We start from the raw sequence: 17,680 nt of genomic DNA on the forward strand, positions 1-17,680 counted from the left end.
CAGAATGCTAAAGGGAACATAAGGGAGTATTAGTATAAATATGTAGGAGTTTAGAAAGGCTACTGTTAAGCAACTATTTTTGATAGCAATGCCAGAGTACAAAATGTCTCAGCATAATGACTTAGGCAAAAGAAAGTAAAAAGGGTTGTTGCCAAACTTAGTGAGCCTATAGCAATAAATAAATAAATAGAGATTCTATAGATGTATTGGAGATATTTTGTAAATTTTATAACAGCTTGTATAAAGCCAAGGAATGTGAAAACAAAGAGGAGGGACAAAAGGAAATCTTTATGGAAGACTTAATTATGCTAAGGTTAGAGGTAGATGAGGCTCGACAGTTAATAGCCAAGATAGGAAGAGATGAGATAAAAATATTGATCATACCTCTCAGCTGTCCAGATTTTGCTAAATTATTGGTCTATTCCTCATTAAGTCTGTTGTTTTCCAGCAGATTAAGAATACAATTAATTTGAAAGGTATTTGTATTTCAGGCTCCATATCCTTCAGAAAATGCATGCTAATGCAAACCCTGTTCTGTCAACTTTCTAAGATTATAAGGGCAATATTTGAAACATTATCCCTGATTTTGGGTCTCTTTCCTCCATTATTTTTGTCTTTGTCCAGAATTATTGTGCTTAAAGGTTGAGATGTATGATTGTGTAATCAGCAGTGAAGTCTCAAGGGACAGATAGTATTCAAACAAGCTTAGTGAAGTGTAGATTTTGAAGTAGGGGCTGCTGAGAGTGAGCTTGAATTAGAAGGTCATCGAAGTAAGGGAATATTTGAAGTCTGCAGAAAGTCTCCATAGGGGCCAAACATTTGGCAAATACCCCCGGAGCTATAGAAAGTCCAAAAGGCAAAGCAGAGAACTGATAACAAGAAGAAATGGAGAAATGTAAAAATTTCCTGAAGAGAAAGTGAATAGGAATATGCATCCTTTAATTCCAGAGAGACTAGCAAATCTTTGGGTGACAAAACATGGAAAAGTGTCTGAAGAGACAACACCCTGAAAGAAGGAGCCTTGAGAAATGTGTTGAGAATGTATATGTCTAGAATGGGCCTCCATGACCCTTGCTTCCCGGGAACCAGAAACATTCTAGAATAAAAACCTGTTCCCTGCTGAAACAAGGAGGGAAGAAAGTGATAAAAGATCTGGAAGGTTTTGTTTAATAACATTAAGAGGGTGGAGGAGTACCAGCACCTTGATAGAAAGCTGTGGTGGCTGTATTATCCAAAGAGAGTGAAGATCCTTCAGACCTAGCTTCATATAGATTAATTTCACTTTTAAACCATGATTATAAAGTGTTTTTCAATACTGTCCAAGAGAATGGGAAATGTGTTGGTAAAATTGATATGTATGGATCGTTGTGGTTTTGTTTAAGGGAGGCAAACATTTGAAAACATTAAGTGAACAATTTTAATCCAGTAGAAAGCAGAGTGTAAGAAAACACACTGTATTGTTTAGTCTTGATGCAGAGAAAGTGTTAAGTAGAGTCGGCTGGAATTTTATTTGTAGGGCAATGGCAGTATTTGCATTCTCTGATAGAATACTAGGGTTAATTAGGCAGCTATATGAAAGGTCGGAGGCAGGAATTAAGGTGGCAGGGTTCCTGTCTGACAAACTGTGTTTCAACACAGGAACAAGGCAGGGATGTCCTCTTTCCTCTTTGTTTCCTTTATATTTAGAGACATTATTACACTAAATAAGGGACTTACAAATTCAAGGATATATCTGGTATGGTAGTTAGGAAAAGTTAACTGTATTTGCAGATGATATTATTATGTAATGTTTTTAATTCACACTACTTTTATTATTACAATACAGTTTGTATCCTTACTGAAATGTTGGACTGACATTCTGAAAAAAATCGAAAATGCAGGAGAAGAGTGAATGTCAAACTTCTTTTTTGTAGGGAGCAAAGCTCCCTCCAAAATATGCTAGCTCAGACATCTCTTTACCTCCAAAAAAAAGGAATATTTCAAGAAATGGCCACCTTGGACTTGTATGCAAGTTCATTTTTTCAGTCATTTAGTCTCTGCATTATGGGACTCGATATAGCAGATGTCCTTCCTTCCTTATCACTGTTGAAGTATTCCTTACCAAACGGATATCCTATCAAGGGTAGCCATATGTCTTGCCAGCATACCAGAACCATAGACCATTCCAGGTACCCTACTTCAGTCGTATGTCCTATGTCCAAGGCATAACGTACTTAAGTGATGTATGGGTGCCTAATTCTAAGAACTTCTTTGCTGCTAGTCCAAACGCTACCTTTTGAATTCACTTTGTCAAATCGTTAGTCACATTGTTTCAGCTACCGAGCCTATGCAAAATAAGTAAGCCACTGCATACTTTCCCTTCTTTTTTTTGTTTTGTTGGTTTATCATTTTAGATGTCATCCAGAAAATGGAAATGAGTGTGTGTGTGTGTGTGTGTGTGTGTGTGTGTGTGTGTGTGTGTGTGTGTGTGTGTGTGTGTGTGTGTGTGTGTGTGTAGGGGGGGGGGGGCAGATTACCAATAAAGATAGTCACAAGTGCCGTTTCTGCTGAGGTGTAGCTCACAATCATACTCTGTGCAATTTGTCAAGCTTTTGTACCAAAGAACCTTCATAGCAGTTAGTTCTCCCTTTCTGTTTTCCTAGAGGAACCAGCCTCTGAAATTGCTTGTTGAGGGGAACTATGGCTTCTGAATCTGCCTGCCCTGATGTTCAGCCACCTCTTAAAGATCAAGTTTAAAGCAGTGAACTGATATTGTGAATCGCTTACCTTTCTTCCAAGTGGCATCTTTGTGGTTGAGACCTCTAACCTTTTGAAAAGGAAAATCCTTGCCATTTTGTTTTCAGAAAAAAAAAGTTTTAAAATTCATGCAAATACTGGAAACTGGAGAAAATGTCTGGTGTCCCATCCTCTCCAGGTGGGCATTCACATCTCATTGATTGGTTTTAGTGGCCATATAGAAAGCAATCAAGCTTTCTGTCAGTGGTCAGAAACCTTAATATCCTTATCCCCACTCCAAAACATGTGGAATGGTAATTTAAAATATGAGTATGCCAGCGTTAATCTAATTAACATTTTGGCAGAAAACTTTATAGTTGGATGACAGATTTAAATTAAACAATTAAGGTGTGATCCCATAATGATGTCAGTATGTCTTGATGGACGTACTAATTGACATTCATTGGAATTTTAAAAACTTTTTTTGTTTGTTTTTTTCTGAAAAAAAAATGACAAGGATTTTCTTTTACGAAAGATTAGTGGTCTCAACCCCAAAGATACCATCGGGAGAATGGTATTTCCATTGTATCAGTTTGCTGCTTTAAACTTGATCTTTAAGAAGTCTAAAAAAATAAGTTTAGTGATTTCTGCAGGACATCCCCAGCAGGCTGGATGAAGAACCCAAGGACTGTCTGTTTCTGCAGCCATCTGTCTCTGTCGCAACCCAGTTGGAGGCCGACACAAGGCTGGCTTTCACAAGTCAAAGACTGAGCATATGTGTGCTATAGCCGAGAAGGGGGAGCAATGACTGATTATATCGGAAGGGCCTGGGGGATTCCCAGAAAGCAGTTCCTGGTTCCTCCATTTAAGTTGGCATGGATTTGAACCACTGAACCACCTAAACGTGTTAGGACAGAGGTTCCCTTTAAAAAAAAAAAAAAGGTAGAAGTCCAAGAGTGTAGCTCCTGTTCCTAGGGATCCCCATAAAGAGTGGCAGGATTTAACTCAGGTTTTTTTTTAAGGACCCTCATGGCCTTACAGACACCCCCCAAAGGATCATTATTGGTTTCTGTTCCTTTTTCTTCCATTCCCTCTGAAGGGCTTATGGAGTCTGACTGTTCTGATAAAGATTTAGAATTGGAGTTTGTGGAAGAGTCATTAGCATTTTCTTTTTAGATCCTTCTCTTCTTGCTCTAGGTTCAGAGGATGAAGATACCCCCCCCCCCTCGATTCCCCTATTGAAGAGTTTTCTTTTGGTGACACCATTGTAAAAATAATGGAGGATTTTCAGTGGAAGAGTTCCCAAATATCTGAAGTCCAAAAGAAGGAGGTATGCCCTTTTACAAATGGACTGTCCAAGCCTTCTGCAGTTCCTTCTATGTTGAAAACACTTCTGAACACCTTTTCTGCTGCTTCACAGGCTCCTGAGTCTTAGCCTTCTGCATCTAAAAAAATGGACAAGTCCTATAACTTTTGAGTCTCAGGTTGCTTTTCATTTTAAGAATTCCTCCTCTGGCCCCAGAGTCATTTCTCTTTCTGCTGATAAAAATTCCAAATTGCTGTCATCTTCCAGACTTCTGCCTTCTGACAAGGGCAGAAGGGCTGTAGTAGGTGTGGGAAAAAGTGTGCCACCTTGGCTTTCAGAGCCATAAACTACCAGACCCACATAACCAGGTATATGCTGGCTCTTCTTTCTAAACTTGGTTTGACTGACATGCCTGACTATGAAGCTAAGAATTCTGCAATTTCTGCTCCTCAGGTGTCTTCCCATTCTGTCAAATGCAGATATAGTGTTGCTGGTGCATCTTCTAGGACAGCTGCATTCGATTCTATTATACACAGATAAAAGCCATATTGTTGGATTCTCCCTTGAACTCTCAGAATCTATTTGGTTCCGCTGCTGCAAGGTTTCTTAAAAGCTTACAGGATAAAGGCATGGTTATGCAGGACCTCAAACAGGTTTTTCTTTTCCCCATTCCTAAGTTTCAAATGATTTATCCTTCTAAGTCTCCCTTTGTGTGTAGACAGCAGAGGCCTCCTTTAAAGGGGTAAGAAATCTTTCAAAAGGGTGTTTCTGGATAAACCTGCTCAGGATTCTAGAGGACAAAATCCCTCTTTTCCCGACAAGTCTGCTTCTGTTTGATATTTATCCTTCCCTGCTCCTCAGCTAGTTTCCTGTTTCTTTCCAGTTAATTCTGTCTTGGCCCTTATGGCAGCAAATCACTACAGATTACTGGGCTCTTTCAATAATACAAAAAGGTTACTTGTCAGTTTGGAAATCCGTTTCACCCTATTCAGGGATCACTAAACCTCTGCATTGCCATATTTCTCATTTTCCTCCCATTCTTCAGGACCTTTTTAGCTCAGGGAACTATTCAACCTGTTCCTCCTCCCAGAGAGGTACAGATTTTTATTCCAGGATGCTTCTGGTTCCCAGGAAGGGGGGCTCTTGGAGGTCCATTCTGGAGCTCTTCTTTCTCAACACTTTTCTGAGAACCTCCACTTTCAAAATGTTGTCTGTCTAGTCCCAGTTCCCTTTGTTGCTTCCTCAGGCCTATCTGGACTCTCCAGACCTGAAGGATGCTCATCTCCACATTCCTGTTTACCCCCTGTTCAGGAAAGTTGTATGGTTCTCTGTTTCTTCCTTTTATCATTTCTTTACATTGCCCTTTGGTCTTTCTTCAGCTCCTTTACTAATGTCTGGCTCAGGACATAGCTTACTGTAAACTCCATGATATATATATATTTTTTTCTGTTTGGACAGCCAATCTCATTCAGGCTGCTTCCCGCCAGCAGCTTCTTCAGAATCTCGACTTAACCATATTTTTGCTTCAAAGTATGGGTTTCACCCAAAATCTCAAATCTATTTTGACCCTCTTTACAGGATCAAGTTTTTCCATGGATGCAGGATTTGGACCTTGCCTATGATGGCTTTTATTCCTTCTCTCAGGGTCACCTTCTCAACAGTTTTCTTCTAGTCTCCTTTGCAAGTGTTGACTGCAAGAATTTCTCCTGGCTGTAGGGCACAGGGCTTCCACCATTTCTATGGTTCCTTTCACCAGGCGCCACATGAGGAAGCTTCAGTGTTTAATCTGGCTGCAACACTCTCATTCTCTGGGATTTCCCATTCTTCCCTTGCCTTGTCTCAAAATGAATATTGGTGCTGAATTCATCAGATTTCTCTGAATCCAAGCCTTACCATTTCATCTCCTTCTCCCACTAAGAAGCTGTATACAAATTCTTCAAGTCTGTGTGGGGTACCTCTTCTAACAACATCAGAGTCCAGGGAGTATGGTCTCTGCAGTAAATGGAAGATCACATCAACATCAGAGAGATGAGGGTCCTGCTTTTGGCTCTTCAAGCCCTGTATTCCTTCTGGGTTAATACAAACAACTCTATTGTTATGTTGTTTGTAAACAAACAAGAGGGCACATAGTAATACCTTCTTTTCAGACTAGCTCTTCTTGTTTGGAAGTTTGCTATCTGTCATCATCTGATCCTTCAGGCAGTTTACATTCCCTCTGAGCACAATCTAGTGTCAGGCAACCTGAGCAGGTCAGGACAGATCCTCACAAATGGATGCTTCACAAGGAAGCCTTCCTGGGCATTGTCTGTTGGTGGGGTGCTCATGAGGCAGATCTATTTGTCTTCCTTTTCTGTTTTTACATAGAGTTTCTCTTCACACCAATCCTTTTATGCCCAAGCTAGTCAATGACTTGTCCTTAAATCAGTCCATTCACCTTCCTTCTTTTTATCCTTCACCTCAGAATAGCGGTGAGAAGATTCTACATACCTAAGATTTACATCAGCTCTCACGTTACTTGTATAGGACTTAGAGCAACTTTTTGTCTCCTTTCATGTTAAGAAATTGGGTTTAGCTGTTTCTGAGGAAACCAACTCCCCTTGGATTTCTAAGGCCATTTCTTTTTGATATTCTTTTCTTTATAAACAGTTTCCTTCTTCAGTTTGTGATTATTCTACCATGGTGGTAGCCTGTTCTGATGCCTTTTTCAAGAGTCTGGATGCCCGTTCTATTTTGGAGCCTGCTACTTAGTCATCTGTACATACTTTCCCTAAGCACTACAAGTTAGATGATCTTGCTGTAGCCAGATGTGGCTTTGCTAGGGCCATTCTACATAGATTTTGGAGGGCTCTTTGGTTGCTTCCTCCTCCATTCCTCTACAGTAGCTTTTGCACACTCCCTTTTAGTAAGGGATACTGCAGCAGTGATAAGGAGGGGCATAGTAGAGTTGTTTAAGAACATACCATAGCAATAGATGTCCTACTTTTCACTGTTGCAGTACTCCATCCTTTTCTCCTTCCCCCGTCTGTGTCTTGTTTCCTTCTCCTTTGACCAAGGGGTTCTCTTTCTTTCCTTTCTGGCTACATATGCTGTTTCTTTTTTGTTCTTCTTGGGTTGCTCTGGTTCTTCTGGGACAATTCAGTTTTGAAAATTAGGTGCTCATGCATCACTTGTGTACCTTAAATCCTGGACGTAGGACATAGATCTAATATATGGTACCTGGAAGGGACTAAAGCTTTGGTATGCTGGCCAGACATATGGCTGTCCTCTGTATGATATCCCTTTAGTAAGGAATACTGCAATAGTGAAAAGTAGGAAATCAACTGTTTATGGTAAGTACTTCTACGACTGTACTGTCCCCACATTTCAAATGGTTACCTGTAGTTCGTTACAATGGTACAGTCCTCCTGCATGCTGCATTGTGCTGTCCTGGTGGTTAGCCCATTTCATGCTTAATGTCTAACATGCTAATGCATCTTTAAGTTCTATGTTTTAACCATGAGGCTTAAATTATTACCAAACATTGCATCATCTATAATTATTGACCAATTATTTACATAATCCCTTACTTGTTTTTCTCTAGCATTGTTTTTACCTTCCTGTCTCTCATTTTTCCACTCTACAGTGACCTTCCTCCTTATTAGTGTTCAGTTATTAAGTACCAGTAATTCCATTTCTTTTATGAAGCTTACTGAGTGTATTCTTCATTATACTCCTTTCCAGGTCTTTTGTTTCATTCATTAGCTTAATTACTTTCTCAATAACCGGCTCCTGATTTGTTTACCATTTCCTCATGATCACCTTTTTAGCCGCTATTAGTAGTAACATCACTAAGGCTTTAGTATGTCTTTGTGTATATAATTCTTCTACCCCATTTAAGTGAGAACAAATGTCCCATAATTGCCAATGCCTACTTAGAAATCTCTCAGTTAGCTTTGAAGACCACCTTTAAAGTTCTTTAATTTCTCACGAGTACAGAAATAAGACTAGTGCCCTGTAGAATTTTGCTCACACCTCCAGAAATTCCCACAAACTCCAGAGAACATTCTATGCAAACTTTCCAGCATGTAGAATAATTTGTGCAGATATTTCCGTGCAAAGATTCTGAATTCCTTCATTTGGTTGTTGTTATTGCAGCACCACATTCCTCTCTGACCAGCTCCCATCTTATATTACCCTGTCTATTAAATCCCTCCAGCTTTACACTTGTTTATCTTTTGCTTTCCATCTCTGATTTATTAACGTCTTGTGCAGTCTAGTGACTAGCAGTCATTAATCAACTTTCTCCGTTCTAGCCTCAGTCAGCAGTTTTATTCATTCATTCTGTTTTTTCTCTTTATTTCTATATCACACCTCCTTAAGATTTCATGTAACCCTCTATATTCCAGGAGGTCTGTTTCTGGCGGTTGAAATTTCTCCCCAAATGCTCCCCAATCTAGCCTACTTCCCTCTACTCTATTTTTTCCTAGTAATATATCTCAGTATCCTTCTTGCTCCATCCAGCTGTCATTTGAGTATCAGTCCCAAATTGCTGCTTAGCAAAGCCCATCAACCACAATTCAAATTTCCATTATTTGAGATTTCTTTGCTTTTATTACTGTTGTTGCAGACTCCTCCCAGTTGCCCCTTTTTGTTGATGTGTAGCCTACCTATGAGCAGACTATAGGCTTCTTACCTTAACATAATCCTTTTCCATTTTTTGTTATATTCAGGATTTTACAGCCTATCTTGACCTCGCCAAGGCTTTCGACACCATCCCCCATTCTGGAATTATAGCTAAACTCACTAAACTAGGTATAAATCCCTATGTCACAAGATGGGTTACCAACTGGCTCACTGACAGAACCCACACTGTAAAAGTTGCAGACACCAAATCTGACTTCAAACCAGTGATAAGTGGAGTACCACAGGGTTCAGTCCTGGGACCTCTCCTGTTTGGTATCTACTTCTTTGAAGTACAGGCTAACACAGAAGGCCTCTGGCTAACGAAGTTCGCAGATGACTGCAAAATAGGAGCTTTAGTCAAGTCCCCAAGTGATGTGGACATCCTACAGAAGGGCCTCACTGAGACAGATGCCTGGTGTCAGAGCCATGGCGTCAAGCTCAATGCCAAAAAGTGCATTGTTATCTCCTTTGGTAAAAACTCTGTACCCATGAACTACCACATAGGCGGCAGTCTTCTTAACACCGAATGTGTGATGAGACCTTGGGACCCAGGTGGACAGTAGTCTCTCCTTTGATAATCACATTGCCACAGTAGTCAGGAAATCCTTCTACATAGCACAACTCATCACAAAAGGGTTCTCATCCAGGAAAAAAGAGGTCATTGTTCCCCTCTACTCTACACTCATTAGACCCATTATAGAGTACAACACCCCTTTTGGAATGTACCTCACAAGACATCTTCAGCAGCTGGAAAGGCCACAGAAGTACCTCACAAAGAGAATTACTGGCCTCAAACAGATGGCCTACACTGATAGTCTCAAAAAACTCCAGCTTTACTCTGTAGCATATCGCCTACTCCGAGGTGATCTCTGCCTAACATATAAAGCTATGTCAAACCCAGAGCTGTTGGACATGCTACACCTAAAGAAATCCCAATCCCACCATGCAACACGCTCTAGGGACCCAAACCTTGTCACCACAATAAACAGGACTTGCTGGAGGGATAGATTCCTGTCCCAGAGACTTCCCATACTCTGGAACAAGCTACCCATCTATGTCAAGCAAAGTTCATCATTAACACTCTTCAAGAAAAATCTTGATGAGTGGATGGGTAATAGGAAATACACCCCAGGGATCACTTCTGTGGCTCTGCTTGACAGGGACACAGGAAATTAACTTTCTTGGGTTGGCGTAAGCCGGGGAACTTTGTTGGCTAGGCTTACTTAGGCCCTTGGGCCGATGGCCTAGTACCTACTTATGAACCTGTAATAGACTAATCTTAGTTGTACTGCTGCTGTGATAATCCTGCAAATGAGGCACTGCCAGCCCTCGCTCATCTGTATGTATAATTTTTTTCCTCCAAGAAACATTTGGTCCCCCCCCCCACCCCGTTATATTTCAATATTTCTCTCTTGAAATGATCACAGGGTCTTTTATCTGGATCAACTATAATTCTTGTGCTTTGTAGATTGTGAGTTGAGCTATAAACATTTTCACTGCTTGTGTCCTGTGCTCTTTGTCAACCACCATATTCTTCCACCTTTTTATCATGTGCACAGTTTTTAACCTTCTCTTGTCCTGTCTCTCTCTGGGGGAGTCTTTTAGTTTTTTTTAGTGATACTGACTATTGCTTATTTTAATTTATAGTGTTCCCACAAGTATGGAAATTCCTGTACCACGTCATGGTTTGGTGCATAGTTCATGTTCACACATACCACCTTGGTTTTATCATCGTTAATTTTATTTCTTGATACTCTAGTAAACTTCCTTAAAATACAACAATACCTTTGAACTGCTTTAAATATTCCTCTTTACCATTCCAGTTTCACTCCTGTACATCTGCCCTTATTTTTTGTGATAATGGTTCTAGATGTATTGCAAATAACAGGGATAAAGGACATCCCTGCATTGTTCTTCACCCTGTTTCAAAACCAGATACCATGCTTGTATTTATTTTGATGCCCACATAAGACCCCAGATATATTTCATGCAGTAATCTCATACATTCTAAGGGAAAAGCAAGTATGTGTATGGGTGCATCTCTGCTTACATATGCAGTGTAATTTGTATGCTACTGTTTTCTGAATCAGGATGTAACATATGCATCAGCTGCATGTCTTTCTTGTAAAATCTGTAGCAGGTAAACTAAAATCTGTCATTTAATTAGTAATATACAAGTTTCTCTGTAGCATGTAAATGCGTGAAGTTTTTCTATGAATGTAAGCAAAAAGAAAATATATAAAGTTTGTAACTGAAGATAGCTTTGTTTGGCTGGAAACACAGCAATTATATACAGGATATGAAAATATAACTACATGATTTCTAACTTGTCCCACACTAGAGAAGCTAGCAGGTTATAAAAGAGCAGTTAGAATTTTTGAGAGAGACATCTGACTTGAGTAAGAAAATAGACTCATTAATATGTAAATGTGACATTCTGCTTATGTTTGACAACCAGAAATAATATGTACGTATAGGTGTATGTTGATGCACTGAAAAAGCAGTATATTGAGTTGTAATTTATTGAGCACAAATGCATAAAAAACAAGCTATTGAAAAAAAAAAAAGACTAAGCTGCTCTTTTTGTAGTGGGGCAACCCCCTTGATAATTATATATACCAACTCAGAGATCATACTGCAGTGGAGAAAGGGCAAAATCTCTTAACCCCACTACAGTGTGTGTGTGTGTGTGTGTGTGTGTGTGTGTGTGTGTGTGTGTGTGTATGCGCGCGCATGCGTGTGGGTGTGCACATGTGCATGCACGTGTGTGTATGTGCATGTGTGTGCGTGAGTGTGTGTGCAAGTGTAAGTAAGTATGTATGGATGTAGATTTTATATATCCAGTGCCTCTATACATGTGCACACAAGTGTGTGTGGGTGTATATGTAGGTATATAGATTTGCATGCGCACACACACACACACACACACACACACACACACACACACTTTATTTAAAGTACAGTTATGTATAAGTGAGCCCTGCAAGACACTTAAAATGGTGAAAAAGAGATCTGCTGAGCTAGGCCAACAACCATGCTGTGTGGGGATGTTCATTCATTTTGTGTGCAGATGGTGTTAGGCCCATACCCAAAGCAGCAAAGCATAGGTCCTGTTTGTTTTCAAATATAATTACAAATTGGTGAATTATTTAGTATTTCATGTTTGTGTGCCTTGTTTATACTCTAATGTGATTGGCACTAGTGGTATGTATGACTTGAGACACCATATACTCATGGTGGCTATAAGTTGTAGAATTTTAAATTAAAAATGTATTTAATGATGGATGGTGGAGTTGTGATTATAGCACTATATCCATATCCACATTCCCTACCTTCACATAGGTTGGCAGTGGTGGGATTCAAATCCCATCTCTGCGGGCATCTTGCTCCTTTACAATGGGGTGTAACCCTTACCTATCAGGTGTTAACAGGTCCTTACCCTTCAGGATGTTGCTAGAAACCATAATTGACCTGAGAAATAAAAATGTAAATATGTCACACAAGCTTACCTGCCAAATTTTTAAGATTGTTTTTGTAGGTGACTTCCAGTGTGACTTTTTTATTCCTTCCATATGTGGTGGTAAAAATAAAGATTTCTTAATGCATTGTACACCTGTCTGCTTCTTGTATTGTTTAGACTGAATTTCTTTACATGTAGTAGCTGTTGTAATTTGTTTGCATACTTAATTTTTCATAAGAAAGTTGTTTGCTGGCTTCTTGACCTACTGTAACAGCGGTTTACTATTGAAGTGTCGAACGGCACTACATCGACTGTACTATAGTCGAACACGGAAGTTCGAAAATAGTAATGTCGACGACAAAAAAACAATCTAGGACTGTGTTTTAACATGGGTCGAGGTAGGGGAGATGTTTGTAGTTCTGAATAATACTGAACACCTACCTTGACCCATGTTAAAACCATTCCTAGATTGATTTTTTGATGTCGACATTACTATTTTCGAACTTCAGTGTTCGACTATAGTACAGTCGATGTAGTGCCGTTCGACATTTCACTAGTAAACCGTAACAGCATTTCTTAAGATAAGTGTCCAACTTCTCTGACTCAGCTGTTAAAAGCACACTGTTGTGGTATTCACTATTCTGCAATGAATTGAGGTGTGACTACTATGAGTGTTTTTACATGCAGTGTAATTTCTAGTATCTACTGGTACATTTTTCTTTCTCTTAGAACAAGCAATGGAAAAAGTACAGTTATCAATGCAATGCTGTGGGACAAAGTGCTACCAAGTGGAATTGGACATACAACTAATTGCTTCCTCAGTGTAGAAGGAACAGATGGAGATAAAGCCTACCTCATGACTGAAGGATCAGAAGAGAAGAAAAACTTGAAGGTAATAATTTTGAATAGATGCAGAGGCCACATAGTAATTAAAAAAAGTGATTGACCATAAGTTTTATGTTGTAAAACATCTGTAATGGCTACAGGTTTTATGTAGCAAAACGTCAGTAAGTACATGTATTTTTTTTCTTCTAGATGTAATAATTTATCTGTACTTCTAGGAAATGTAGATTGGAATAACCAGCTATTTTAACAACTCTGGCTACAGGTGCATTCTAGCAGGAATATATTGGCTGGGTTTGAATGTAATGCAAGTGATCTGAATATACATGTGATTAAAGGCAGCATTGTCAGAACACTGCTATTTAAACGCATGCAACTGGCTGTTTAAATTCTCCATGTTATTAGGTATTTGAAAAGCAAATATCATGTAAGTGGATCTAGAGAAAGAAGTGAAATGATGAGATCTGGAACCGTATCCAGGTGCAAGTTAATAGAAAAGGAAGTAGTTGGTGTGGTGCAGATGAGTATGCTTTATGATTAGCAAGGCAAAAAAGAGCAGATATTGTAATTTGCAGAACAAAGCCTAAACTAGTGAAGCAGGTTGCTATGCTATAGCCTCTTATGTGCTATTTCTGTGGACTAGTGCTCATTTGTCAGTGGGAAGACTGCCTTGTAAAGTATTTGTGGACTAAACTCAAATTTCAGTAACTGTTGTAGCTGAGCTTTGCCATTGCCGTACTTTGTGCTTTATTGTTCCTTTCAGGCCTTCGGGTTGGTTTCAACTCACCTTGCAGGAACACCTGTGTGCTGCCTTGATGACTGATCTTTGTTTTTAGCCAGTTTCTTAGTGTTCCAGGATTTCCTCCTCCTTAATGAAACTACATGCCTTTGTAGATGTTCTTCATCTCACATTGCTGCAGTCCTTACATATGGGTAGTCCGCTGTCCTCGGTCGGCCCGAATACCAAAGTATTAGGCTGACGTCGGTCATGGGCACTCAGATCTGACATCAGAGCATCAGGGTATAAAAACGCATGACCGACGTCATATCCTCAGTCTTTTTTGCCGCATGGTCCGATGCAGAAGCAGCATTGCAAGTGCCGTTCGGCGTTCTGAAATTTTCGTATTCTGAGTTTCAGACCGAAACCAAGTTGGGCTAAGTACCCCGTTGGGGAATATTTTTGTTTTTTCTTGCCTCAGTTAATTCCGGATGTCAGAAAAAGTGAATAATTGTATTTCTTGTGGGAAACAGATACCGCATAGGGATTATCACTCTCTTTGCATTCCTTGTTTGGGACGGACCACGGCGTAGTCGGTGTCGATTTTGTGCTAGGTTTAATAAGCGCACTATAAAAAGAAGGTTAGATTGTGCTAGGTTAGTCTTTGGTAAGCGGTGTAATTATAATATGCCGTCGGATCCTCCGGCCGCTTCCACGAAGAAGCGCAAAGACAAATCCTTGAAACCTAGACAGGTTGATTCGTCCGTTTCGGACGCCGGTCCTGCAGAAGCTACAGTGGAGCTGGTGGATCCGGCTGAAGTTTCTGTTGAGTCTCAGGGGGAAACTTTGATTTTGCAGGATGTGGCCTCACAGGAGTCAGGTCAAGCTGAAGGGGCCTCTCTGGTTACTGTTCTCCCTTCTATGCCTAAGGTGGTTAGGCCTTCTGCTACTATTTCTAAGGCTTCTTCTAAGGGCAGGTCTGTTTTGCCTTCCTCTGGTGTCCCTCCAGGCACTTCAGGGTCTGTGCCTAAAAAGCACATGCTTAAAATGGCAGAAGATTTGATTACTTTAATTAGAGGTTCTATGCCCCCTCCTGATAAGAGGCCCAGGGTGGAGCCAGAGTTGGAAAGTTTGGATCAGGCCTCAGATGACTCAGAGTCTTCTGCTGAAGATATTCAAGATTTTCCCCTTATTCGGATTCTGATGCAGAGGATTCCACTCCTTCTGCTTCTCCTCCAGAGGATTTTTCATTTTCAGAAACTCTGCATTCCATGAGGGAGCATTTTAAGTGGGAAGGACAGGATTTCTCTGATTCACGGAAGAGGCTTAGGGAATTCTTGTTTTTACCACAGCATAGACCCTTGGCTATACCTCCTGTTTTGGATGTTGTTCAAGATGTTTTCTCGGAGGCTTCCCTTAATCCAGATTCTTTGCCTCCTGCCAGTTAAACCGGACAGGTATTACAGGGTGCCTGAGGCTCATAAATATCTGTATAAGAGTCCTAGGGCGGACCCAGAAACTATTAGTCAGGGGCCTAAGGGTGTTAGAGCCTCTGTTGTAAAGAATCCGGTTCCTCTAGATAAGGAAGCTAGAGCTTTGGATAGATGGGGTAAGAAGGTGTATACCTCTTCTACTTTAGCAATGAGGGCTTTAAATTGCCAGTTTCATATGTTGAAGTATCAGAATTTCCTCCTTTCTCAGCTACAATCTAAAGTGGATGCTTTGGCAGAGGGCATAGAGTGTAAAGAATTGCAGGATTTAGTACATGTCTCTGAACAGGTGGGTAAGCATTCTTTGCAGTGTGGTTTTGATGCTGTACAGGCCTCTTCTAGGGTGGCTGCCACTGGTTCAGTTCTTCGAGGCACGCCTGGCTTAAGGATCAGAATTTCTCCGAGCATGTTAAAAGTAGAATTCTGGATGCCGCTTTACAGTCTGAAGTTTTGTTTGGTCCCCTGTGGAGTCGGTTTTGAAGAAAATGGAAGACAAGGCTAAGTCTATGCAGACTGTTAAAGATTTTTTGCAGGTGCAACCTCCAAAGTTTAGTAGAAATTGGCCTACTAAGGGGTGGACCTACCCTTCTTCTGAATCTCAGTCTAGGGGTAGATCTAGACGTGGCAGGGGCAGAGCTCACAGTACATTCAGGCCTAGAACTTGGAGTTCGCCTGCACAATCTGCAGGTGAGGGCAGGGGCCAGTCCTTTCGTAAACAGGCCCAATGACCTGCATTTTCAGCTGCCAGATTCTTCTTGCCTGGCAGCTCCTTTGGGAGGAAAGTTAGCACTCTTCAAGCAAAACTGGCTTTTAGTCACCCAGGACAAATGGGTATTGGACATTATAAATCGAGGCTACAAGTTCTATTTCCATACATTGCCTCCTTTCAAAGGCATGCCAGACGTTCCTCCTCAGCAAAGGATAGAGGCTCACAAGCAGATTTCTTTACTTCTTCAAATAGGAGCTATACAGCCAGTTCCTCTGTCCAGAAGTGGGACTAGGATTTTATTCTCGCCTGTTTCTAGTACCAAAGAAAGGGAACACGTGGAGACCAATTTTGGATTTATCTATCCTCAACACTTATCTGGACATTCCAAAGTTCAAAATGCTGACGTTACAACAGCTTTTACCTCTGTTGGGAAAAGATCACTAGATGGTAACTCTGGATCTCAAAGAGGCTTATCTTCATGTTCCTATCAGGCCCAGTTGCAGGAGGTACCTGCGTTTTCGGGCTGGAAATTTACATTATCAGTTCTCTGCATTGCCCTTTGGCTTATCTACTGCGCCCAGAGTGTTCACAAAGGTTCTGGCTCCAGTGATAGCCTTTTTCAGGTTGAGAGGAATACAGATTTACCCTTATTTGGACGATTGCCTGATTATTGCACAACACAAAGACGAACTTCTTCATCATCTACAGTATGTGATGGTAGTGTTAAGATGCCTAGGGTATTCTGTGAACGAAACAAAGTCCAGTCTAGTACCCTCTCAGGACATGTGCTTTCTGGGTGTGAGACTGAATACAGCTTCCCAGATGGCCTTTTTGACCCCGGACAAACAAAGAAGCCTTTCTCTTTATTTCCATCAAATGTCTCTACAGTCCAGGCTGACTGCAAGGACAGTCCTTCAAGCCTTGGGGTTCATGGCATCTTGTATTCTGGTGCTTCCCAATGCCAAACTGCATATGAGGAAGCTTCAATGGTATCTCAAAAATGTATGGACACAACACTGCCAAGATCTAGACACTGTCATTCAGATAATACCTTGCATTCAGAAAGAATTTTTGTGGTGGGCTCAGGAATGTCACCTAAACAAGGGACTCTCTGTGACCCGACCAGAGGCGAGTCAGATTCTAACGACAGATGCCTCGGACAAGGCTTGGGAGCACACCTCAATGGAAAATGGGTGCAAGACACGTGGCCTGTCAGACTTCAACATTTGCATATCAACTTGAAGGAGATGTTAGCAGTCCAATTTGCATTGATGGCTTTCAAGGATTTACTTCACCCAGGACAGGTGTTGATTCAAACAGACAACACTACTGTTATGTGGTACATCAACAAGCAAGGGGGAACCCATTCGTACCCTCTTTGCAGGCAAGCAATGATTTTGTGGGAGACTGCTCTCAGTTTACACCTCAATTTTCAGGCAAGGTTTCTACCAGGAGCACAGAACTCCTTAGCAGATGTGTTGAGCAGACAAATTGTGGATCCTCACGAGTGGAAACTGGATCCTCATGTGTTTCAAAAGTTGACAGTGTTATGGGGGACTCCAGACATAGATCTGTTCGCTTCTCCACTAAATTACCAGTTGCCAAAGTTTTGCACAAAAATGTTTCATCCCACAGCTTGGAAGGTGGATGCTCTATCATTCAGTTGGAGCAATCTTCATGTCTATGCCTTTCCACCTCTGCCTCTCATTCCCAAGGTACTCCTGAAGGCCAGAATGGACAAGCCATCCATGATTCTGATAGCGCCGGATTGGCCTCG

General features: G+C 40.8%; 1 protein-coding gene across 5 annotated transcripts in view; it reads left to right on the top strand.

Moving 5' to 3' along the window:
• Positions 1-17,680, top strand: part of MFN1 (mitofusin 1) — a 1,379,005-nt gene that overhangs the window by 186,199 nt on the left and 1,175,126 nt on the right. For all 5 annotated transcript variants that reach the window (XM_044070376.1, XM_044070375.1, XM_044070373.1 and 2 more), the window contains exon 5: positions 12,873-13,035. In XM_044070376.1, the coding sequence (XP_043926311.1) occupies positions 12,873-13,035 (163 nt within the window). The remainder of the gene's footprint in view (positions 1-12,872; positions 13,036-17,680) is intronic.

The sequence above is a fragment of the Protopterus annectens genome, chromosome 4.part1 (assembly GCF_019279795.1).
Source record: "Protopterus annectens isolate FY-2018-M chromosome 4.part1, PAN1.0, whole genome shotgun sequence".
Lineage (NCBI taxonomy): Eukaryota > Metazoa > Chordata > Ceratodontiformes > Protopteridae > Protopterus > Protopterus annectens.